This window comes from Kockiozyma suomiensis, assembly GCF_038497685.1.
Source record: "Kockiozyma suomiensis strain NRRL Y-17356 unplaced genomic scaffold V2V93scaffold_14, whole genome shotgun sequence".
Classification (NCBI taxonomy): Eukaryota; Fungi; Ascomycota; class Lipomycetes; order Lipomycetales; family Lipomycetaceae; genus Kockiozyma; species Kockiozyma suomiensis.
This window is the reverse complement of record NW_027117677.1, coordinates 246,020-269,763: the sequence shown is the minus strand read 5'-3', so window position 1 is coordinate 269,763 and position 23,744 is coordinate 246,020. Positions and strand designations below refer to the sequence as shown.

General features: G+C 43.9%; 11 protein-coding genes across 11 annotated transcripts; 5 read left to right on the top strand and 6 right to left on the bottom strand.

The window, feature by feature from the left end:
* The first annotated feature begins 69 nt into the window (after positions 1-69).
* Positions 70-1,490, top strand: V2V93DRAFT_374728 (uncharacterized protein). The gene is made up of 2 exons (XM_066911313.1): positions 70-154; positions 215-1,490. Exons 1-2 carry the CDS (start codon positions 141-143, stop codon positions 1,326-1,328), a joined length of 1,128 nt encoding a protein of 375 aa, XP_066763837.1. The 5' UTR covers positions 70-140; the 3' UTR covers positions 1,329-1,490.
* On the bottom strand, positions 1,431-3,338 carry V2V93DRAFT_374725 (thiamine diphosphate-binding protein). Its single transcript, XM_066911312.1, has 3 exons — positions 3,075-3,338; positions 1,733-2,690; positions 1,431-1,649 (listed from the first exon to the last, which is right to left on the bottom strand). The coding sequence occupies exons 1-3, from the start codon at positions 3,276-3,278 to the stop codon at positions 1,618-1,620; spliced, it is 1,194 nt and encodes a 397-aa protein (XP_066763836.1). The 5' UTR covers positions 3,279-3,338; the 3' UTR covers positions 1,431-1,617.
* Positions 3,339-3,887: 549 nt separating this feature from the next.
* V2V93DRAFT_382286 (p21-C-terminal region-binding protein-domain-containing protein) lies at positions 3,888-4,912 on the top strand (the record flags this gene model as incomplete). Its single annotated transcript, XM_066912148.1, has 4 exons — positions 3,888-3,929; positions 3,989-4,459; positions 4,512-4,628; positions 4,685-4,912. 4 exons carry the CDS (start codon positions 3,888-3,890, stop codon positions 4,910-4,912), a joined length of 858 nt encoding a protein of 285 aa, XP_066763835.1.
* Positions 4,797-6,724, bottom strand: V2V93DRAFT_374720 (uncharacterized protein). The gene is made up of 3 exons (XM_066911311.1): positions 5,772-6,724; positions 5,587-5,710; positions 4,797-5,526 (listed from the first exon to the last, which is right to left on the bottom strand). Exons 1-3 carry the CDS (start codon positions 6,399-6,401, stop codon positions 5,087-5,089), a joined length of 1,194 nt encoding a protein of 397 aa, XP_066763834.1. The 5' UTR covers positions 6,402-6,724; the 3' UTR covers positions 4,797-5,086.
* Positions 6,725-7,381: 657 nt separating this feature from the next.
* V2V93DRAFT_374717 (uncharacterized protein) lies at positions 7,382-9,298 on the top strand. Its single transcript, XM_066911310.1, has 4 exons — positions 7,382-7,470; positions 7,519-7,746; positions 7,807-7,956; positions 8,013-9,298. The coding sequence occupies exons 1-4, from the start codon at positions 7,429-7,431 to the stop codon at positions 9,189-9,191; spliced, it is 1,599 nt and encodes a 532-aa protein (XP_066763833.1). The 5' UTR covers positions 7,382-7,428; the 3' UTR covers positions 9,192-9,298.
* On the bottom strand, positions 9,240-12,193 carry V2V93DRAFT_339041 (kinase-like domain-containing protein; the record flags this gene model as incomplete). The annotated part of the gene is made up of 3 exons (XM_066907771.1): positions 9,240-11,899; positions 11,965-12,038; positions 12,096-12,193. 3 exons carry the CDS (start codon positions 12,188-12,190, stop codon positions 9,462-9,464), a joined length of 2,607 nt encoding a protein of 868 aa, XP_066763832.1. The 3' UTR covers positions 9,240-9,461.
* A 530-nt stretch (positions 12,194-12,723) lies between these two features.
* V2V93DRAFT_374713 (Snf7 family) lies at positions 12,724-13,926 on the top strand. The gene is made up of 6 exons (XM_066911309.1): positions 12,724-12,843; positions 12,923-12,942; positions 13,008-13,085; positions 13,151-13,297; positions 13,354-13,422; positions 13,480-13,926. Exons 1-6 carry the CDS (start codon positions 12,828-12,830, stop codon positions 13,747-13,749), a joined length of 600 nt encoding a protein of 199 aa, XP_066763831.1. The 5' UTR covers positions 12,724-12,827; the 3' UTR covers positions 13,750-13,926.
* V2V93DRAFT_80618 (uncharacterized protein) lies at positions 13,873-19,733 on the bottom strand. The gene is made up of 9 exons (XM_066912795.1): positions 19,286-19,733; positions 19,106-19,226; positions 18,724-19,047; positions 18,548-18,668; positions 18,411-18,481; positions 17,278-18,356; positions 16,925-17,214; positions 16,640-16,851; positions 13,873-16,580 (listed from the first exon to the last, which is right to left on the bottom strand). The coding sequence occupies exons 1-9, from the start codon at positions 19,503-19,505 to the stop codon at positions 13,997-13,999; spliced, it is 5,022 nt and encodes a 1,673-aa protein (XP_066763830.1). The 5' UTR covers positions 19,506-19,733; the 3' UTR covers positions 13,873-13,996.
* Positions 19,734-19,936: 203 nt separating this feature from the next.
* Positions 19,937-20,775, top strand: V2V93DRAFT_374710 (BTB/POZ protein; the record flags this gene model as incomplete). Its single annotated transcript, XM_066911308.1, has 3 exons — positions 19,937-20,135; positions 20,190-20,326; positions 20,397-20,775. Exons 1-3 carry the CDS (start codon positions 19,963-19,965, stop codon positions 20,399-20,401), a joined length of 315 nt encoding a protein of 104 aa, XP_066763829.1. The 5' UTR covers positions 19,937-19,962.
* V2V93DRAFT_374709 (tRNA-splicing endonuclease subunit sen54 N-term-domain-containing protein) lies at positions 20,419-21,933 on the bottom strand. The gene is made up of 5 exons (XM_066911307.1): positions 21,741-21,933; positions 21,550-21,678; positions 21,011-21,492; positions 20,788-20,959; positions 20,419-20,736 (listed from the first exon to the last, which is right to left on the bottom strand). Exons 1-5 carry the CDS (start codon positions 21,917-21,919, stop codon positions 20,493-20,495), a joined length of 1,206 nt encoding a protein of 401 aa, XP_066763828.1. The 5' UTR covers positions 21,920-21,933; the 3' UTR covers positions 20,419-20,492.
* Positions 21,934-21,936: 3 nt separating this feature from the next.
* V2V93DRAFT_374708 (uncharacterized protein) lies at positions 21,937-23,671 on the bottom strand. The gene is made up of 2 exons (XM_066911306.1): positions 23,366-23,671; positions 21,937-23,314 (listed from the first exon to the last, which is right to left on the bottom strand). The coding sequence occupies exons 1-2, from the start codon at positions 23,441-23,443 to the stop codon at positions 22,229-22,231; spliced, it is 1,164 nt and encodes a 387-aa protein (XP_066763827.1). The 5' UTR covers positions 23,444-23,671; the 3' UTR covers positions 21,937-22,228.
* Between the last annotated feature and the right edge of the window lie 73 nt (positions 23,672-23,744).

Here is a 23,744-nt window from a genome sequence, read left to right as displayed (position 1 = left end):
ACCGCCACAACCTTCTGATTTCAAATATTCCTTTGCTCATCGACTGCTCTGTAGTTTCACCCCACTTTCCTCACAAATACTTTTCGTGTCAGCGTTATTCTTAACTCTTTTAAAAGTTCTTTCTGTAGGGAATAGATATAATGGCTGCTGTCAAGTACGCATCTTATTTGTTTCCAGATCTCAAGTTGCAACATACTAACATCCACTCTTTCAGAGCCGATATCAACAAATCGACGTGGGAAGACACAGATATCCCTTCCGTCTGCGAAAGATGTCTGGGCCCTAATCCCTACACATTAATGACTCGAGAACGGCACGGTGAAGAATGCAAGATCTGCACGAGACCATTCACTGTCTTCCGATGGCGTCCAGAGAATGGAGGCGGCAGATACAAGAAGTCGACAATCTGTAATACTTGCGCCCGGCAAAAAAACTGTTGCCAAAGTTGTATGCTAGATTTGTCGTTTGGATTACCTATCGCGATCCGTGACGCCGCTTTGAAGATGGTCGGCGCCGGTGGAGCTGCGGGGAGTATGGCTTTAACGACTACCGAACCGCAAAATATCATTTCCAGACAGTTTGTCGCGCAGAATATGGAGGCTAGATTAAAAGAGCAAGGCGGTGATGCTGAGTCATACGCAGCTCAAGAGCAGGCCGAAGAAACGGGAAAGAAGCTCCTCCAACAACTTGCTATTGCTCAACCGTACAACGCACGCAGCAACGTCGAGAAATACGCAGACCACACTACCCGGCATTACTTAAAACACCCGCTAGGCGCCAAATCAAAAGTGTCCGATATATCAAAATTGGTGGCAAAGCTTCCACCAGGAAAACCGCTTACTGTGCCTAAAGACACGAAAATCAGGTCCCTGTTTCTCACTGGCGTCGAAGATGATCTCCCTGAATACGAATTACGCAATTATTTTTCGCAATTCGGCCCCTTAAAATCTCTAGTTTGCTCACATAGATCTCGCTGCGCGTTTGTCAATTACAATACGCGTGAAGCAGCCGAAGCAGCAGCCGACGCCACTGGATCAAGTTTGGTACTTAAAGGCTGTCCTCTACGTGTAACTTGGGGTCGGCCACGTCCTATAGGTGACGAAGAGCACGGTTTGCAAAACGCAAAACTAGCTGCTGCTAATAAACGAAAGATGCTGGCTGAAGCTCGCTCTGCTATTTCTAAAGAAAAAACCGGTGAAGTCGACAGTGAGAGCGGGAGCGGTAGTAAGAAGAGAGCTATTGAGCAAAGTAAAAAAATTGAGGTTGCTCTGCCTCCTGGACAGTCTAGTGTTACATATGCTAGCCAGCAGCCTGATTTCGAGGCTTGAAATTTTTGAGATGTAGTGATGTAGTGATCGAGTTTGTACAACAATTATTTGCTTGGTTTTGCATGTATATGGGTTTACGGGTCTAGTTTAAGATATAGTGTTCAAGATTTAGTCATACTTTTTTTCTTTCAGTTAATATCGATTAATTAAGAAATAGATACGAATATTTTATTCTACATTACTGCATAGCACAGATATTGCCAAATCTATGAAATTATTTTGATCACCTTACACGGTGCGACAAGCATGTCTTGATGTAGACAATGCCTGAGTCAATCGGTGAGTTGATTTAGTAGGGCAAGTACAAAGACTTCTTGGCGGCTAAAAATTGTAGATGTCCGTTAGTGAGTGCAAAATGAAAATAAATAAAAAAACAAACGCCCATAAACGCATAAAAAACTCACCCTTGATGATAACTTCAGGAACGGGGAAAGCAAAAGTCTCGAGCTCAGCAGCATAAGGAGTAGGAACCTCAGCACCAGTGACCCGCTCAACAGGGGCATCAAGGTAATCGAACGCCTCAGACTCCATAATCTGAGCACAGATCTCTGATCCAAAACCAAAGGCAGGAAAGCCAGAATCAACAGAGACGAGTCTGTTGGTCTTTTTGACACTCTTGATGATGGCGGGAACATCCATGGGCTTGATTGAACGGAGGTTGATGACCTCAGCCGAAATGTTCTCCTTGGCAAGCGTCTCGGCGGCCTGGAGGCAGAACTCAACGTTGCGCGAGTGCGAGACAAGGGTAACATCGGTTCCCTCGCGCTCGATCTTGGCCTTGCCGATGGGAAGAACAAAGTCGGGAGATAGAACCTCCTCTGACACATCAAAAGACTCGCCGTACATGATCTCGTTCTCGAGGAAGATTGTCACATTAGGATCTCTAATGGCAGCCTTCAGAAGACCCTTGGCATCCTCCGCCGAGTAAGGCGAGACGACCTTGAGACCGGGGATGGAACCGTACCATGCACTGTAATCCTGTGAGTGCTGCGCAGCAACACCAGCGGCGGCACCGTTAGGACCACGGAAAGTGACGTTACAAGGCTGAGTACCACCAGACATGTAAAAGGTCTTTGCACCGGAGTTGATGATCTGATCGATGGCCTGCATCGCAAAGTTGAAAGTCATAAACTCACAGATGGGCTTGAGACCGGCAAGCGCGGCTCCAACACAGAGACCGGTGAAACCGGCTTCAGTGATGGGAGTGTCAACCACTCGCTTGTCGCCAAACTTGTCTAGCAGACCACGCGAGACCTTGTAGGCACCGTTGTACTGCGCGACTTCTTCACCCATGAGGAAGACGGATTCGTCACGCTCCATCTCTTCGGCCATAGCCTGGTTTAGGGCATCACGGACAGTCAACTATAAAGCGATATGTTAGCAAATATGATAATTAAGTGATGAGTGAGATGTAGCAAGTAGATGAGAGAGTGGAGCGCGGAGCGCCAGAACAGAGAGCCGAAAGAGAGTATAGAGAAATCTATGCTCAGGAAAGAACCATCATGCAGATCGATAAATTAGGTAAATCAGATATATCAGACAAACTGCCTAATCAGACAATTCATGTATACATAGAACATGAATTAGCTTGATAAGTGGTGGCATGAAGATGCAAGAATAGTATCGTCTGCCGGTGTCATTCTTTAAATCCGATGCAGCTCAGGAACAAATACGAGTCCACTCTCGACTACCCACAGCAGCAAAAATAGCCACAAAAACAAACGCAAAGACAAAGAGAATACACACCGGAGTGGTCCCGCCACTCGAAGACGCAGCCCGGGCACCGAGGTCGACCATGCGCATGGCGGCGCGCTGGCCGACGATGGGAATGGGGTTCTTTCTGAGGAGCATGCGCGAGGAGCTGTTTACGGGCGACGCAGCCGGGGCAATTGAAGAAGAGGAGAAGGGACGCTTCACCAGGAAGCGCTTAGCGGCAGCGATTGAGGCCATGAAGAAGAGGAAGATGAAGGGCAGGAAGGCGGACAGGAAGTGGTTGTGGTGCGAGAGAGGAAGACGGCTGGATGCAGAGAAAAGAGTGCCCTGAGCAGCGAATCAGAGATTGTGCACGTGACCATCCCGCTTCGGATGTCGGTGTGGCTCCCCACATGCCCCCACCTGCGCTGGTTAACGGTTCTGGTGAACGTAGAAGAAGAGACGAAGGCTCGAGTAGCTACGGCAAGTGAAAGAGAACTTGCTTGAAGGTGCGGGATTGTATTAGTGGACGCAGAAGAGAGAAGTAGGCGCTGCGGTGTCAGATATCGTGAATTCATTGTGCTATCTCTTCTGCCTGTTTTTAAACTAAACGTCTACCGCTATTCAAATAAAACTCGTTTTAACCTCAACTCAATTATTCAAATGAAATTTGTTTTGGCTCCAGTTCCTTGCTAACCATTGTTATATTCTCTTTGCTGAGCTTCTACTATTCGATGCTGATATCTCTCAAACCCCTCATATTCAAAAACCACCTAAAAAGTATCTAAACCCACTCAAACTCCCAATAGATTTTTCAAGGTCAGTAATCTCAATAAAACATTTGTCAAGTCCACTACTTGACTAACAATGGCCAAACGGAAAGAATCTAGCAATAATGAAGCAAGCGGAGTAAGTAAAACATATCTTCTCATTCAGCCTACCTGAAGCTAATCATAGGATTATTACAGTCCGAAGACTCCGCCTCAGATAATGAGGAAATCGTCAACGTCGACTTTGATTTTTTTGATTTTAAACCAGATATAGATTATCAAGCCATTAAAAACCTCCTCAGACAAACTTTTGACTCCGATAATGTCATATTTGATCTTTCTGCACTCGCAGATCTGATTCTCTCACAATCTAGTCTTGGATCAACTGTGAAATGCGACGGTCCTGAAAGTGATCCATTCGCATATCTTACTGTCGTCAACGCAAACTTACATAGAGACCACCCTGCTCTGCGTCAAGTAATTGACTATATTTTGTCAAAATCAAAGAAGAATAATGATCTGAGCAACAAAATACGAGAATTGCTGGCTGATGATGCGAAGACTACTACTGCGCTCCTCTTTAGCGAAAGGCTGATTAACATGCCTACAGAGGTTGTTCCGCCAATGTACAACATGCTACTTGATGAGATGAAGAAAGCTATTCAAAACGTATGATTTTTTTGCAACTGGTACCTGTAAATATCTAATATATTGAATTTAGGGCGAAAAATACGATTTTGACTATTACATTATCATTTCAAAATCATTCACAGAAATAGTCTCATTAATAGACGAAGAAGACGACCGACCGAAAAAGAAAAAGAAAAAGGCTGCCCAAGTACGTTTTTGCCTTATACTATATATCAGTGTAATCACTAACGTTGCAACTCTCAGAATGCGAAAGAGATATTCTATTTCCACGCTGAAGACGAGCTGATTATGCAAAACTCTGAATTCTCACTCGTCTATCAGTTTAGCAATGAAGCACAAGAAGCAGATTCAAAACGCGCTTTTCAAGATTACGGGATCGCTCCGCAAGGACAGCTTATGCTTATTTCGAAACAAAATTTTGAGAAGACTGTGTCTGAGATGTTACAAATGTTTGCTATTCCAGCGCAGTAAGAAAAGTTACCTTTTTTTCACTTCACCTGTCATATGAAATATCTACGACGGAAGCTTTTAGTAGTATATACAATCATATGTAGTCTCATATACAAACGAATGATCAAAAAACCTTGAGCAAGCTGTCTTCAAGCAATCAAACTAAAACAGAAAGCAGCACATCATATGTAAACCTCACTCTCCAGTAAGTCTTTCCCATTCCATAAATGACGATACCCACGCTTCATGCATCGACTCACTCATATCTCTAGCAAATTGCTCATCATCACTCTCACTCTCGCTTTCATAATCATTGCCCTGTACCGCCTTCGTGAAATAATCTAAAGTATCTGGATCATATCGCGGTTGGGAAGAAGTGTTTAGCCGTCGTCCTCGCATTGGTGATGGCTCAGGCGTGACCTCTGCCTCACTTGGCAAAGAAACTGTTTCACTATAGCGATCTAGAGAGTCACCTAGTAAGAGTGTCATAGATTCTGTATCAGACGGACCGGATATGATTACCGGTTCCTCTGTCTCTAAATTATCTGAGGAATCAGCACCCGGATCTTGCCTTCGATTTTCTTCTTCTTGCTCTTCTTCTTGTAGAAGCTCTATCCGATAATCAATCACTTGAACTATTTGTAAATGTTAGAATAGATCAATTTCCTTTTCCTTTCAAAAAATCAGAAACTCACTTTTGTCTTCTAGCTCAAGCTCTTGATCTTCATATTTGGCTAGACGCTCCAGATTTCTGCCTCTGATAGCTTGAAGTTGTTCAATTCGCTGATCAATTTCTTTAATATTCTGCTGCACAATAGCCTAGGATTCAATTTAGTAAATCATAAGAAATACCAGTTGAAGACCGTGAATCTAGTCATACCTTTCGCACGTCTATTCTTTGCAATTTTCGTGCAGCATCTTTCCGGCTATTCTCAAGCTTCTGAATCCCTGTGAGCTCAGGTTCAGGTTCTTCCTGTTTGGCCTTCTTCTTGTTTACTTTTCCAATATACACGACTTTTCCCTTATGTTGCTCCTCTGCAGTTGGTTCAGGTAATGTCGCATTAAATCCCTGCAGTAGAGAATATCGCGCACCGCCATCGGGTAAATCCTGCAGCATTTCCTTTGTGATCAGCAGCGCCCCTTCCCCGCCACCACTATCGGCGATATTAGCAGTCTGTCGCTGTGCCATAGCATTGGCGGATCCTTTGAAAGAGAATATACGACGTTGAATAGCTGGTTTGCGAAGCGTGGGTGCGATTTCATTCATAAGCGATCTATAATGTGACGAGCTCGTGAGTTCGCCATAAGAGTTTCCATTTGCGAGAGCCGTCGAAGTGGCGGCTACGGTTTTTGATAACCTGATTAGATTGGAGTTTGTAGCAGCGACAGCAGATAGAAAAAGAGAATCACCGGCGCCATTCTGAGCAGACTGGGCGCGTGCTGGGGTACTTGTTGATGCCAAAGCAGGAGTCGTTGAGCTTGCTGTTGTCGAAGTAGTTGTCGAAGCCATTCGTCTCGTTCCTATATTCCCCTATTTGTAATCCGGCTTGTCAATTGACCACTGTAACTTGTATCGCGGTCAGAAATCACTGAAAAGTGCAGAGATATAATCCAGTGAAGCGATAAGAAAAGACAACGCGCGAGCACCCAATATATGTACAAAAGACCGGACGAATCGTCAGAATCCAGTCACTTCTTCGCGCACTCGTCGATCTGCTACTCCAGCACGTCGAAAATAAATCAGATTATCGATATGAAAACAGTATAATAGTTGTTGTAGCTTCGATAGTGGTAAACGCGATGCTTAGCTGACTTTGTCCGGTCTATCCCGTTATTAGCGCGGGGCAAATAACTGTCGGCAGGCACGTGTGGCAGTCTTAGCTTAGGTACAAACCCCATTTTAAGTACATCGTCGGCTGGTCTTTTAACTATAGTAGTTTGCGTCTTTGAGAGGAGATTTGTAGTTGAGAATAGGATTAATATATATTGGCAAAGATTAATAGATGTTCTTTCTAGCTCTTTTAGGAGCTTCAGGTACTGTTGTGATGGTGGACCTACCAAGAGCATATTCACTTCTGCAGATACATTCTTTAGAGTACATATACCTTGGTGCTTCTAAATGATATAGGCAATGTTCTCATATAATCAACAGTCAATCGGTTCCGTGCAATCCCAATTATCTTGTAGCTTTTTCCGGCTTAGATAGAAGGAGAATGTCTCTGGGTTAAGCTGGAATTATCACCGATTATCTTTCGCTACAATTGCGTCTGATTAGTAAGTAAATTTTTTATTTCATGACACACAGATTTCATTAATTATACATTAAATCGCAGTTTGTAGTATTATAATCCTTAACATACACAATATCAAAATAGATTGGCAAGTAAAAGCTATAAACTTTTGTCGAATTAGTCTTATTTTAACTTTAGCCTGCGCCGCACGCTGGGAGAAGAAAAAATTTAGAGCGACGACCACTTCTTTACTCCTCACCAATTCTCCCCTTTGCAACCTGTCTTTGTTGACAATAGATATATATCATGACTGGATTTACTGAAGCAGTAGCTAAGGGTGTCACCGAGGTATGTAACTTTTGACTTAGAATGCAGGAACTTTCTAACATATAGCAGGTGTCCGGTATCTTTGATACTATTCTCGTTCTTGACTTTGGTTCTCAATACAGTCATTTGATTACTAGACGACTGCGTGAACTAAATGTTTACGCTGAAATGCTGCCTTGTACTCAAAAGATCAGCGAATTGACCTGGAAACCAAAGGGTGTCATCTTGTCCGGTAGTCCCTACTCTGTCTACGCCAAAGATGCTCCCCACGCTGATCCCGCTGTCTTTGAGCTTGGTGTATGTTTACTATATCTATTGAATTTGTATTTTAGCTGTATTAATTTAGTCTGCAATTAGGTCCCTATTTTGGGGATTTGCTATGGATTGCAGGAGCTTGCCTGGGCTCTTGGTGGACAAGTTGGCGGTAGCGACAAGCGCGAGTACGGCCATGCCCTGCTTCAGGTCGTTGACCAGCATTTTCTTTTCGAAGGAATTGACGATTTTCAAGTGAGTTTTTTTTGTCTGTGTCACTTCTAATTTTTTTGCAAACTTACCTTTTTAAGGTCTGGATGAGTCACGGCGACAAAATCTCTGCTCTTCCGGAAGACTTCAAGGTCATTGCCACCACCAGCAACGCGCCATTCGCAGCCATCACGCATAATACTAAACAAATTTACGGGATCCAATTTCATCCTGAAGTAACGCATACAAAGCAAGGCAAGAAACTTTTCTATAACTTTGCCATCAATGTCTGCAAATGCGAGCAAAACTGGACTATGGAGAACTTCATCGATACCGAGATTGAGCGGATTCGTAAGCTTGTTGGTCCTACCGGTGAAGTGATTGGTGCCGTATCTGGTGGCGTTGATTCTACGGTTGCCGCCAAGTTACTTAACACTGCTATCGGTGAAAGATTTCATGCTATTTACGTCGACAACGGTGTCATGCGCTTGAACGAGACCAAGCAGGTTCACGACACTCTTACCGCTGGTCTCGGAATCAACTTGAAGATCGTCGACGCATCAGAAGTTTTCTTGGGAAAATTGAAGGGCGTAACTGATCCTGAGAAGAAACGAAAGATTATCGGAAACACATTTATTGAAGTATTTGAAGAGGAATCAGCAAAACTTGATGCTGCATCCGGTGGTAATATTGAGTATTTGCTCCAAGGAACTCTCTACCCAGATGTTATCGAGAGTATAAGTTTCAAAGGTCCCTCACAGACAATCAAAACTCACCACAACGTCGGTGGTCTTCTTGAAAACATGAAACTCAAGCTTATCGAACCTCTCCGCGAACTCTTCAAAGATGAAGTCCGCGCTCTCGGAACTCTCATGGGAATTCCCGAAGAACTAGTCTGGCGTCACCCGTTTCCCGGCCCGGGTATCGCTATTCGCATCTTGGGAGAAGTTACTCCTTCTCAAGTCGAAATCGCTCGTAAAGCTGATTACATCTTCATCGAAGAAATTCGTAAAGCTGGACTGTACAACAAAATCTCACAAGCATTCGCCTGTCTTTTACCCGTCAAGTCAGTCGGTGTTATGGGCGATCAACGAACCTATGAACAAGTTATTGCTCTTCGCGCTATCGAAACTGTTGATTTCATGACGGCCGATTGGTATATTTTTGAGGCCTCGTTCTTGAAAACTGTTAGTAGGCGTATTGTTAATGAGGTCGCTGGTGTTGCTAGAGTGGTTTATGATATCACGTCTAAGCCTCCTGCTACTGTTGAATGGGAGTAAGATGTGCTATGTTTTTGTGTAATCTAATCTTGTAGAGCGCTTTTAGTAATTCAAATTTTGCTAGTTGCTATTAATATTAATATTAGTATTTGGTATATATAGAAAAAGCTGTCAGAACATTAAAGCAAACGCATGACTCCGGTTATATCTCGTATAAAATTAAAAAACCAACCCAACCCAAACCATAATTCATACAGCACGCATCCACGCAAAGCATATTCTCCAGCAAAAGGAGAATTAAACAAAAAAAGGAATAATCAACCTCCTCACTTAACTCACAAGCGCAGTAGCAAACCCCTCTGGCACAGCAGCGACGGCGGCAACGGCAGCTACAGCATCCTCTACACTAGTGGGACCCTGCGCCGTCGTGCTCGTCCTACCCGCCACAATCGGATCTAAAAACTCATGGTCAAGTAATTCAGTTGCTGTAGGTCGTTTCTCGTGATCCAGCTCAAATGTCAATGATAAAAACTGTTGAGCGACCATCGTCGCGATCTTCGGTATCTCCGGTGTACATGCCTGCGTACCGATTCTAAACAGTGCCTGCATTTGCGAGAATTCAGGGAATGGATGAGATCCGGTAAACATTTCAACGACAAGACATCCAAGAGACCAAATATCTGCCTTTCTAGTATATGAAGTTTGCTTAACAACTTCAGGAGCCATCCAATATACCGAACCTTGCAGCGATGGCCGATGATGCTGATTACTCCCGCTCGTTAAAAGCCCGGCTTCGACACGTTTCGAAATGCCAAAGTCTGAGATTTTGATCTTTCCCTTGTTGTCGACCAACACATTTGCACCTTTGATATCACGATGAACAATATCACGTCCGTGCAAATAATTCAGTCCACATAAAATCTGCTTGACAAAGATTCGAATTAAAGGTTCCTCCAACGGTCCGTAATTATTCAGTAGCGTAGCCACAGATCCACCAGGTACATACTCCAAGAAAATATTTAAAAACTGACCGTCAGAATTCGATCCAAGATATTGGACAATATTCTCGTGATGCAAATCTCGCAATAATTGAATCTCCCGTTGAAGTGCATCAATCATCGTTTTCTTTCTAACATGATCTCCTTGGCGGTTGTTCTGCGTGAGTTCTACTTGCTTAACCGCCATGAGTTCACCCGTAAGTGCATTCAATCCTAAGACGACACTTCCAAATGAACCGGATCCAATCAACGAGCCTCGAATCCATCGAGTAGGACCACCATCCACATCATCTGTACCATCGTAATCGGCATCAGATTCTTCTTCTGGAATATCATCAACGCTATCAACTTCAATATAAGAGTTATTATCAGACATTGTGCTAGCAATCGTTTCCGCGTGAGAAAACACCGAGAACGGACGACCGCTCATTGCAGGTGAATGCCGCAAGCTCTGAGCTACGGCCGTTCGTTGAAAATGTTGATACTCGTCAACTTCTTCGCCAACTTCGACCGTCCTGTCTTGCATTGAGGTTGATGTTCTCCGGGGGTCTAGCGATTGTTGATCGTCATCATTGAGAACCAAAGTCGAGCCTATACTCGTTGAGCTGCGATGTTGAAGACGGCGTGCTGTAGAAATAGGACGTGACTGAGGAGACGGTGTAGTTACTGAACTTGGAACTTGGGATTTCCGATTTCCAACAACATTGCTGCCGTTTGTGCTTAACCACGCATCGCCAACCGTCGGTATTGGCGGCATTGACTCACGGTTACTTACATCACGATTAGTGATCGAACTAGCGTACGAAGACGTGGTAGCAACCGATATGCGCTTCGAAATACTCGACATCCTCTTCGATCTTCTGATTGAATTGCGAACAGTTTGCTCAAGCACGCGACTTTCATGACCAGGAAAATATTCAGCAAGATTCGACGAGATCAATTCGCTTGGTGGACGTTGACCAAAGAAGTTGCGAAGGCGTTTGGCCCTCAAGGGACTACTGGTCGGGCTACTACTCCCGTCCTCGGGAGGTAAAGCTGATGTCCGTACCTCTATGCTAGGACCCGAAATTGCGCCAGCAGCAGCTTGTTGCTGTTGATTATTTAGCCAGGCTGAATTCGTACTGCTGTCGATGAACGTTCCTGGTCGCTGCGTTACTTCACGCGCAAGCTGCTCACGAGCGATTTGTAACGATTTTTGGTACTCTTCAGTATCAGGAGTCTGACCGACGCGCACAAGCAGCAATCGCTCTCGCTCCGAGCGCTCTGTGGTGTGGCATATAGCAACAAGTTCAACGTCCTGCACTTGTCGTACATTTCCTACATCGTCAGTTACGTAGATACCCCATTCTGAAGGCTGATCTTTGCAGCCGAATTTCCGAATACCCTTTTTAATTATTGCTTCGCCGTTAAAGCAACCCGAGATATCGACCACTTTAGTGACTCCTTTGGTGAAAATGAACTTTACGACATTTTGCTCGAGCGGACGAGAAGGAAAGGCGTGAGGAAGGTTCGTGCGCTGCTGGGAGGATGTTGAAAACGGCGGAATAGTGGTCGGCGAAGGAGGAGCAAAAGTATTAGCCCCCGCGAAGGGAGACACCGAGGCATTGTCAAGCGAGGAAAGCGAGGCTTTATTCTTTTTGGCTAGCGTCCTCGATCGGAGGGCTTTAATCGCGACAGAAATGCGCACGCGGTCGCCAATTTTGGTGACGCCTAGCTCGCGGACGACGTTCTGATCGACTTCGAGAAGAGTCTCGCCGTTGATGTGGTTTTCTGTAGACAAATGTTAAAATGGCATTCAATTATTAAACGTGCATTATAAACGAAATGAAACGTACCCTCGAAAAGTCTGGCGTATTTGGCACAGTTGACCGTGTGAAGCCAATCAGCGACTCTGGCCTCATCCCACTGACTAAAATCGCATACAGTGTTAGTACAACACCCAATCTCGAACAAAAAAAATACGCACCGAACGTCATCGTCGCCAAAGACAGACGTAGTCGGACTTGGTAACGCGCTGTGAGGCATGCTTGATGCTTGCTGCAGGTTCATGAGCAGGGCCATGGCCTCGTTGGTGAAGAGCAGAGAGAAGCTGGTCAGTTTCAGGGAGCAGGCAGGGTCTAGCTGGAAGAAGAAGGACGCTTTCTAGATTAGGAATAGCGCAAGGGGCGGCTCATCTGGGCCTGAGCCGCGGTATTTTGAAGGGTTGCCGATGAATACAGTAGTGCTGTACTAGTACATCTTCTTCTAATTGCAACTGCATAGAGATGATTTAGCTGTTATTCAAGGATTATAGAGCATTATTGAATGCCTATTATGAATGTTAGAAATCATTACTAAACACTAGCAACCACTATGTCAGCAGTACGTAGAGCAGCATTCTTACCTGTTATCCATCATCTTCACCCAGGTTTCTATATACAAGTTTTGATCGTCCCTCTTATCTCTTTATAATCAATTTCTATTCATTATAACTTATCAACTCCCTGAATCGTGTTTATTCTCGGCCTCAAAAACTAGTCACATGACTATGATCACATGACCTGTCGGTCTGACGCGGCTGGCTCTCGGCATCGCCCAACTGCGATACGCGCGGTCATCAGCGGCTCCTCTCGACTCTGTGGTCTCTTGCTATATCTTTCGACCTGATTTGAGCGTGAAGCTTCGTCACTTGTTTCTTTGATTCATTAAAACAGAAGCAATGTCTGGATTAGAAAGTACGTTTGTTTTTAATAGTGCAGGCGCTGTGACTGGTGTGTCTGGTTCATTGTTCTCAGATTGCTAATCTTGATATAGAATCCCTCTTTAATTTGAAGGTATCTTGCGATTCATACAATAGCCTCTTCAATGTCTGTATCATACTAATAGCGATTATCAACAGTTCACTGCAAAGTCTTTGAACAAGCAGGCAAATAGAGCTGCCAAAGACGAACTGCGAGAGAAAGACAAAGTCAAGAAGGTATTTCTGATCACTGTTGCTCCTCATTCTCCCGCTCGCATTTCTATTAACATTGCAATGATTAGGCTATACAACAAGGAAATAATGACATTGCAAAGCTCTACGCACAAAATGCTATCAGAAAATCAAGCGAGCGTATGAACCTACTACGTCTCGCTTCCAGAATTGATGCTGTTGCTAGTCGGGTACAGACTGCTGTCACTATGAGAAATGTGCGTCACATTGTACGATCTATAGTTACTCTACCGGGCTAATAGTTTTTCTTTAGGTCACTGGAAATATGGCAAATGTGGTCAAGAACATGGATCGTGCTATGGAGAGCATGAACCTTGAAAAGGTATCATGCCCACATAAACTCCTTTTGGGTTCCTCATCACTAACAAATCTTTACTAGATGTCAATGGTCATGGAGAAATTCGAACAACAATTCGAAGATCTCGACGTCACAACCTCATACTATGAAGAAGCAGGTCAAGTCAACAACGCCGTCGCAGCGCCTCAAGAAGAAGTCGACCTGCTAATGCAAAAGGTTGCCGACGAAGCCGGTCTTGAAATGCAACAAAATCTTGAAGTTAATACACCCGCGAAGGGAAAAGTCGGACCATCGCCGACTGAAGTTGAAGAAGATTCATTAGGTGAGCGGTTGCGCGCTCTTCGGGCTTAAGTTCTGCTGCCGTCTTGTTATGTGAGATTTTTTTGTTTGGTATAGTTACTTGCTGTTGTATTGAAGTCATTCTCGTTCATTCACTCGGATATTTTGTGCGTTTCGTGGTATGGTAGTTGTAAGTTATTAACCATTTCAAGTAATATGAATTCATAGTCAAAAATACAGAATTCGAAACAAAAAAAAACCGTTCCGGCATGCAAATACTAAATTGCTTTCCCAATACACATCTATCCCACGAAAGAAATCAAGAATACACCTTTATAGCACCCGCCCGATCCACCGAAACCAACAATCCATACGGTTTGAACAATACAGTGACATCCAATATCGCATCGCTATGATACTTCATCATATTCTGCTGATGCGACGTAATCAGCGTATTTCGCATCGTCTGCATCTCAGGCGGCGTCTGTCGCACTTCCGTATTCCTCCGCTGTGACCCCTTTGACACTTGTCCACGAGCAGTCCCATTCGGTGCCGGCGGCGCCTGCTCGACCGTGCGCGCTCCTACAGCTGCACTTACTGCGCCCCGTAATTCAGTGTGAATAATTATGTGATGCAAATGTTGATCCGTGGCCGCAAAAGACGAATAGGTAGGCCGTGAATGTTCAGCTAAAGGCCCACTTACTATATACGACGAGTCTAACTTCCCAAGACTCCAGTACCGCAAATTACGATCTGCACCGGCCGTAATCATAAACGAATTCGCAATCGCTGCACGATACCGGCTCGTCGTCCTCGTGGCACCACCGCTTGGTGCACCATCATAGTCAGGCATGAAATTGCCTTGCTCAAAATCGACTAAGAGTTCTGGTGCAAGAATACACATCGTCCGTAAGCCTTTACTAATGCTGATTTCGCTGCGCTCAAGAAGCTGTACAGGATCAGTCGCAAACCTGCTTAATAGCGTCTCAACAGGTTCATCGTCGACCATCACAGGTTCGTATTTGCGTTCGATAGTACTAGCTGAGCCTGGCTCGCTATTCGTACGAAAGACTTCTCGGCAAATAGTCCGCTCGACATCCCATACGCTAACCTCATCATTGGTAGCGCTGGCTCCGCCAACAACACAAATACACCTGCCATTACCTCGCACTGGATGCATCGTAATCTTATGAATTGGGGTCCCCGCCTGGAATCCCCATGCCTTGAGGCGAACCTGATAGCGAATACTCCATATATCAATTATACCTCTCGATACACCAACAGCAATCCATGACCGTGACCTATCCACGCAGAAACAAGTCACTGTTCCATGATGCAGCGGGTTCTGAAAATTAAAGCTACAATTCAGCTTCTCGTATCGTAAGTTGATTCCCAAAATTCGCGACCGATTTGTAGCAACCACTAGAGTTGACACGGATTCAACCTTGACATGCTGCATCTCAATCGGAAACTCGCCTTCCTCCAATCTAAAAGATCTTAACGTAGTCAGCCTGTTATATTTCGAAATGCCTCGGCCGGTAGGTGTTGAGTAATCAACTTTGACAACGTTGATGGTACCGTCCGTAGAACCGCTGGCAAAGCAATAAGTGCCGTCGATAAAGCACAAACATTTGACTTTCCCACCTCCAGGATGAGTATATGTTTGTCGCGATCGATTTGTCACATTGCGCTCAAGCTGCATCGAGTCCCACACTTTTACTGTACCATCATCCGATGCCGTTAAAAAGAAGGCATGGTCAGGTGCCACCGCTATCTTATTAATCGGTCCACAATGTTCTTCGAAATGTGCCACTAAAGTGCCCTCAGGACGCCATTGATTACCCGAGTTGATAGGCAATCCGTTCGAATGCTTGTACAGAGATCGAGGGCGCGCAGCAAGTGGTATAATCGGACCAAACTCTGGAATGTCGACCATGAACTTCTCAACGTATACAGTATCCAAGAGTTTCAGGATGAAAGGATCGTCGCCCATGTACGAATGTCCACGATAAACAACAGTCTCAACTAGTGTGTCATCATCCGTAGTTAAATACTGCGAAGCAGTCAAAGCAGTCATCTCCATAGGGGGCGTCACATTCACTACCTGACTAGACTTAGTGGCTACAACACCCGTACCCTTCACTTCTTTTTCAACTTTATCAACTTGTCCAAAGGCAGTAGCATTACTCGTGCCTACATCTGCAGCTGCTTTGAACGGGTTGTGCTGGTCGTCGTCAGCCTTACTCTTGAACGTAGCCACACTTGCTCTCCGACGGAGCTCGCGCGATAAAGTCAGCTGGCGCTCAAGTACACTGTCACCCGCTGCTGACGAAGAGGCAATAGCTCCTTCGCCCAAAGGGCCATTTGTGCTAGTGGTACTCTCCAACGTCTCAACTCTAGTCACATTACTCTGCACACGGGACGGACTCGTCATGAACACACTAGCCGCCGCAGGTCGAGTAGGTGATTCCAATTGAAATATTGGCGCCATAGTTCTTGGCGACCCTTCGACGCCATTCAGCCAATGCGGAGGAATGTTTGCTCGCTTTAGTGGCAACGACGACGGCTGTCCATCGATCGAGCTCATTGCATTCATGAGCGCACTTGCGGCCTTGTACTTCTTGATTGTCGATTCAGAAATTGCCGGTTTGGCAACATGCCGCTTTACTGTTGCTCGAGTATCGTCGAAAAAGTACGTATGCAACTGTACTCCCAGTTTATTGACTGAGATTGTGGATCCAAAATCGGGAACATCGCTTTGATCTCCTCTCATTATTACGCCCTTGACGTTGCTCGCATTAGCTTTGGCTATTCGCCAGATATGTTCTCGCAAAGCGACTAGTTTCCATAAATCTTCAGGCATCAAGCCCATGACTTCAAGCTTCTGTAACCATATTTTGTCCCTGTAAACTATCAGTCAATATATATGATTCAAACCATGAAAAACGATAGTCTATCTTACTCTTCTGTTCTAGGCAGTTTTTCAGAGAACGCGTTGTCTTGAGCAGCTGCTCTTGTGATTGACAGATTATGTAATGATGAAGTGATAGAATAAGATCCATCAAAAATAGGCACAATATCCGACATTCGCTGCTCTTTAGCGGATTTCCAAAAGTTTGAATCTCGAGATTCAGCTGCCCAGCTAATCGCAGTATTGTAAAGAATTCGTGGTAACTATCGATCGTTAGACTTCCTCATAAAAAATAAAAGCCTCAAAAGTCTCAAGAAAACAATCATAAGCACTTACGGCTGGCTTGCAGAAATCTTGCAACATGATTTCCGAGTACTCTAGCACTTCACACTGTAGAAATGGCTTGACGATAGGACCGATAATGCAATGAATATCAGCAAGCGAAAGCCACTTTACCGATGCAGCTATGAATGCGAAAACACCCTGTCTGATCCATAAGTTCGGATGCATCGAGAACCGGATTGTAATTCGAACTAAATCCCACAGATTTGGTCGCTTTATCAGTCCTAGCTCAGCCAAACTAGTGAAAGCGAACAGCACTTTTTCGATTACAAACTCTTCCGTGTCTATACAACAAATCAGTTAGTCTCGTTCGCAATCACAGTCATACATGTTTTTTTTTGGCTTACCAGCTAATGCCTGCACCATTAAGGGCATGATGTACTCTTCCAAACTATTGCCTCCTACAAACGTAGCTAGTCCAATGATGGCATCAAAAAATGCTCCTCTTAAAAGTGCGTCTTTTCCATTCAAATACGTAATCAAATGACTGAGAATAACATCACTAGCCTTTTGACTACCAAAAAATGCGCACAAAGGAGAAATTGAGCGCAGCAAAGCACGCTTTACCGCTGCCTCAGGGTCCGTTAATAGGGCAATTGTGAAATCCTGGAATTGCTCAACAAGTTCACGTCTCAGCATATCGAAATGCGCTTGATAGCCGTCATTACTCGATATACCATTCTCAAGCTCAGCGTCTACCAAAGCGCCAGATATACCATCTATCCGAGCATCTTGAGCTAGGTCCAGGAACCGCAAAGCGGTTTCAGCAAGCGTTGAAATAACCGACGCGAGACTTGCGCGAACAAAAACATTATTGCTGACAAGTAAAGGTTGCAATCGCGGTAAAACATATTCTGGGAACACGTTTTCGTTCACAGGTGTTATTCTCTGCACAAGCGCCATCAACTGCGTCAGACATCGCATCGCCGATACTTTAACATTGAGGAACTCGTCTCCAAGAAGGGATACTAGATAAGGCAAGCATCGGTCCAGCTTCGCTTCATCAGGCAACTGCTCGCCAAACGCTAAAATCAAATCACAGGCATGTAATCTTGCTCTTCCAGTGGCAGTGTTTCTGATCGCTGAAGCTACTATTGATAAAAAAATGACTGCTCCTCTATCTTCGGGAGGATTTCGCGGTGCGACAGGTTTAGAAGTATGATAATGTGGAATGTCGAGATACACTGGGATCGGATCTTTCCCTATCTGCGAGCTAGTAACACCGTTTGTGATTTGAGGATCATCAAATTTTAGAAAAAAAGCAACTTTGTCAAAGTCATTGTAGATCTGTTCTATTCTTCGATCAGCTTCCAAATATTGCTGGGCTGGTGATCGTATGCCTAGTTCCAAAACGCTAGGCTCTGTGATATTTTGAATATACTCATGAAGAAAGTTATAAAAGTATCCCGGGAAAGCACGGTCGCACCTATAATAAAGATAAGAAATCAACACATCTAAATAAAAAGATGGTGTGACTCACCAGTTCTCCAAGTATCCTGATGCCGAAAGACGGTCCGCAGGATTCAGGCTGATCATATGACGCACGAGAGACTAAAGCATGTTAGATCAATATACACATTATAAAAACAATAATAATAATAAATCAAAGCTCCTCACCCGAATCTCTACATCATCAATCTTTGAAAGATCTGGAGTGAAAGTTCCTTGTCTGTAGCCGAATAACTGTGAGAGAGTGAAGATAGGTGTACCCTCTAAAAACAATTCTGCAATAACGCAGCTATATTACTACGTTAGTATATAACAGCAACCTTGAAAACAGTGCATTATAGTACCCCAAGCTAAAAATGTCCATTGCATCGTTCAATGGACCTCTCTTGTTCTCTCCAGGACCATAAAAGCGCTCGGGCGCGACATAGCATACACGGCGCAATGAAGTATCAAAGAAGAAAGAAAAATCCGCTGGATCATCTTCAGGCAAATAAGTTGGCTTAAAGGAGGCAAAATCTGTCAAATACACCCAGTTCCAAGAGGTTACGACAATATTCTCGGTCTTGATATCTCCATGATGTACTTCAACTGCATGACACTTGCTGAGGCCTGATAATAATTGGAATGCAATCCATCGCTTTTCAATATTTTCGAGAAACGGTCGAATACTAGTTGCAAAGTAAGGAACAATAAATACAAAATCTATAAGCCCAGAACGTCACATACCTTATCCGATCATACAGGATGTTTCCGAAATGCTGTCTCACGAGATATCCTGCCCGTTCTGTCTCCACAATTTTGCTATAGGCAATGGCATGAGAAACTTCTTGCAAAGCATTTCTCTCCTCTGTAATATGGCTGTTAGTTTTCAAGTTTTTTGTTGTGGAGCGCAGGTGGACGACATACTAGTGAGCTGTGACTGACGAGCCCGCAGTGACAAGTTCGCGATAGGCTTGATGAAGATTTTAACAATTACCTGTCCATCTTTATGACGACCTCTGACAGTTTTCAAAAATCTTGCTGAGCCGTAGGTTTTGTCGTATTGAATGTCGCCGAGTTCATCGACGTAGGAATCGATACCGACGGTAGGTGCCGAGGGCGTAACTTGGGAGATTTGATTTCCCATAGTATAGGTGTGAGAACCGCTTCAACCTGTGAAACAGGGCGTTATAGAATTGCCGGCTATCAACAGCTTATCTACACTCTTATCGTGCAATATGTAATATCGATATAGACCGAGCGAAGAGTCACAACTCACGTTCAAATCTGTTGAACAATATCTCCCAGATCAGTGCAAAGGCGCGGTGTCGACCACCAGACACACATAAGATATATTCAAAGCCTCTGATAATTTGTCCCAACACTAGTTATAACAACTCTAGAAAAGCTTTATAAAGACTGACGTTCGATCTGCTATAAACCCAAGCTGATTCTTTGCTCAAAAGACGAAGAGCACTATCGTGTCGTGAACCAGACATTTGAGCTCGTTGAAGCAGGTCTGTCTAGGCCGGGTAAACACTCGCGGATGTCACTTCTAATTACGCAACTATATCGATTGTTTCAACAAAATCAATTACGGCAACATGTCACAAGGCGATAGCAGTGCAGACAGCGAGTACGTTCTTCTTGTATCATCAGACGGATATGAATACTCGATTCTGCGCAAAGCAGCAATGGTATCTGGTACATTACAGCGCATGTTCGAAGGTGCTGGTCTTGAATCTCAATCAAAACGAGTAGATCTCAAAGACATTAAGTATGATTCCTTGAAATATAGTATTAGAGTTATTTGCTAACCGGCTCATGACAGTGGTATCCTTTTGGAGAAAGTGTGCGAATATCTGTACTACAATCTAAAGCATCAGAATAATCCTGGAAATATCCCGGAATTCGATGTCCCTCCAGAAATGGCATTAGAATTATTAGTGGCTTCAGACTTCTTAGATGGTTTGTTGATTTCATGTTTTATTTACTTTTCAGTCCATTGACTCAGGTTCTAACACTGTGGATACTTTAGTTTAAGCATGGCGTACTCTGGGTTTTCATTTACTTTTTTGTTATTTTGGTTTGGCTATTGTACAATATATTTCATATCACCTCAAGGAGAAAATCTTTACTGTTTTTTCTGGCCCTGGCGCTTATTCCGTGGTGTGCGCTTATATATCTCTTCATCCCCAAACGACACATCTCCAAGCCTAACAAAACTTATGATTCCACAATCAACAATTGCAAATAACGCATTACGATGTCCGTCCTTTAATCTTTGGTTCTCGGTAGACTTCTCGTCAAGAGCAGTTGGTAGGTTGGTAAATAAAGCCTGCATCTGTAGATATGTCGGCATCTTGTCTTTCTCGGCACTAAAAATATGTGAGTGTACTTTCCCAATAGAAATTGACAGGCAAACTTACTTTATTACAACAACTCGGAAATCAGGCTCTCCAGGTGCGGACTTCTTAAACGATGGTCGTGGTTTCCAGACGTTGTATGCCACACGGAATGGTACCTTCGTTTTGGCCACCGCAGGACTGTCATTCTTATGGCTTTCGTAGGGAATAATTTGTAGGTTTCGGTAGATAGGAACTGTCCGAGTCAGCCTGTTTCTCTTTAGAATTCAGAGCTATAAGCACTTACCGTAGGATCTCCACACTCCGCGACGGATTATAGGCCCAAAAGAGGCAGTCTTCTTCTGAAAAATCTGTGACACTTGCTTCCAGTATCTCAAAAATCGATCAACAATTGAGCTCCATAGCGAAGAGATCCCATATTTCTTTTCAACAACAGGTAATTCAGGCTGTCCATTATCATCAAACGTATTGGCTCTTTGCACAATAAACCCAAGCCTCTTTAAGTATGCGTAGACAACATATCGCTCGAGCCCTCCGCAAGCTCGCAAACAGGATGTGTAACAGCCTTGTAGTGATATTCTTGTATCTCCTCTTGGATTATATAATGACATGCTCCCTCTCTCCAATAAATATATGACCTCTTCGGGAATCAAGTAGATAGTACCAGTTGAATCTGCTCTTCCTATGCTTTTGAAGTGTGGGCCTCGAGCAGATAATACCTTTGCTCTACTCATACTTGGGTACCAAATCGCTGAAATATGCGCTTTGCTGAAGCATATAAATTTAGCAAAAAACCAATAAGCAGAGGAAGATATTCAGTCTTACCTTGTGTGTTTCCTTTCGCCACTTAAGGCGGTGTACATTGCCTCTCGGCTTTGCTCGAGATTACTTATATCCGTCGTACTCCCATCCGGTTCATACTCCTTTTCACCACGTTTCGGTAAGTTCTTCTTGCTATATTATCATATGATCAGCATACTCTCGCCAAATAGAATTTCTCTCATTGAAGAACGTACTTTGCACCACTGTACGCGGCTAATAACCGCCAGTCCTGCTGCTCATCGCCAGATTCAGTACCATCGTCTTGTTGCCAGCCGCTTGCTCCGCGATTAGGAGCTATCTCATCATAGTCCCTGTCTAATTCGTCCATTGAACTTTTAGAAAAAACAATTGTCTTCTTTGACAAATGTGTCATAAGCTATAAGCAAGCCGTTCAAGGTTTCTCTGCAATAATAATTGTTCTCGCGCGGCTTAATTATATAACTCAATAACTGGGTCAGAATAACGTAATATTCTGATTTATCTATATTTATTCCTAAATGCTAGCATATTATTTTTCTATGTTAGATAATAAATAGTATCTCTGTACAACTGATCCGGAAAGGCAAAAAAGCTCACTCAAATATTGTTCTCCAAACGAGCAAGCACCCAAAAACAACGCCTGAAGTGCAATCCTATCCCCATACAACCACCTCTACATCCAATATCATTGTGACTGACTGTCCTATTCTATCCATAAATTTTTTTGCTGATTGGAACCCAGTACCATGCCCAATTTAGACAACGCCGAAGGATCATTAGCTAGTATCAGAGTAGGACGAGGTTGAATATGAGTTGCATTCGCCGTTGTTTGAATGACGCTATTTAGCGGAAAGAGTAAAGCTTGACATGTCTCTGCGTCAAATGGGGTGACGGTTAAAGACTGCAGAATCTCCACATCTTTACACCCAGAGAATCTGACTACGACTTTTAACACGAAATTGACAGAGTACAAAGCGGATATCTGAGTGAATGACGATATTAATGTGTTCGGACTTCCCGCATCTTCGCGCTGAAGAACATCGCGACTAGTTTTTCTTTGCGATGGAAATGTGAATGTGATGTCTTGACGGTGGCCAAATTCAGATAACGAGATGCTACTTGGCATATCCAACTTCTCTGCTTGTATGGTCTTTATCTTTGGCACGATGCCATCGCTGATTGTTCCAAAATTGATAACCTCCTGTAAATCTATATAAATGTTCTTAATCTTCACTTTGTAAGACTTGTGCGACAGGTCTGGATTTGGGAGCACATCAATAACCATATGAACCGGATCTCCCGGTCCAAAGGCAGTCCTGTCTAGCATCAATCTCACGTCGACCAACGAATCATCTGATTTTGCCTCGACCTTTTGCTGTTGCCGGAACTCTGAAAACGACGATATCGAGTCATATCTGAGCAAGGTGATTGGGCAAAAAGTTCGAATATACTCTCCCTTGCCATCCTCCTCTAATCCGGCTGCTTGTAAACTGTACTTTGTCGACGCAGTCTTGGGAATGACCATGCTAGAAGGCAACCCCATCTCCTTCGAAAACGGCAGTGTATATACAAACGGAAAGCTCATCGATAGATACGACTGCGGCTGACTTGTTTCTTTATGAAGTTGCAAGTGGCGACCGACTGTGTATGTCTCCTTTCGTGTTTGCTTCATGACTCGCGCAGTGGGTATCGTGATCTCTTCCGTTCGATAGAGTTGTAACTCCAGTGATTTGAGTCTGAAAGGGGCTCCTTTTTTTGATCTTACTTCAACCACACCGCAGATCCGAGGCTGTCAAGCTGCATTAGATAGATGTCTCGATCGTCAACTCAGTACACTTACCCAACTAGCATCTATACCAGGGTATCCAAGCACGAAATCTGCATTGGGAGGCCCGCGAATGCTTATATCCAACGACATGACTCCTACTCGTATATTGATTGTATTTGAATACAGATTGTACTTTAGTGAGATGTGGATATATATGACTGTAAATCCGGTAGCCGGATGGTGCAAATTGCCAGTTGTCTTTTTTCAGCAATAAATATAAATTCAAGATGTCTGAAATATCAAATTTCGGAGATTCAAAGACTGACTCTTCAGAGTATGTTCAAGTACAAGAATATATTGTTGATGTTTACAACCCAGATGCACGCCGAAGACATGCAAAGTTCCTGCGGCTCACTCTTCATCTGCAGAGCTTCTCTCCATCTTTTCAGCT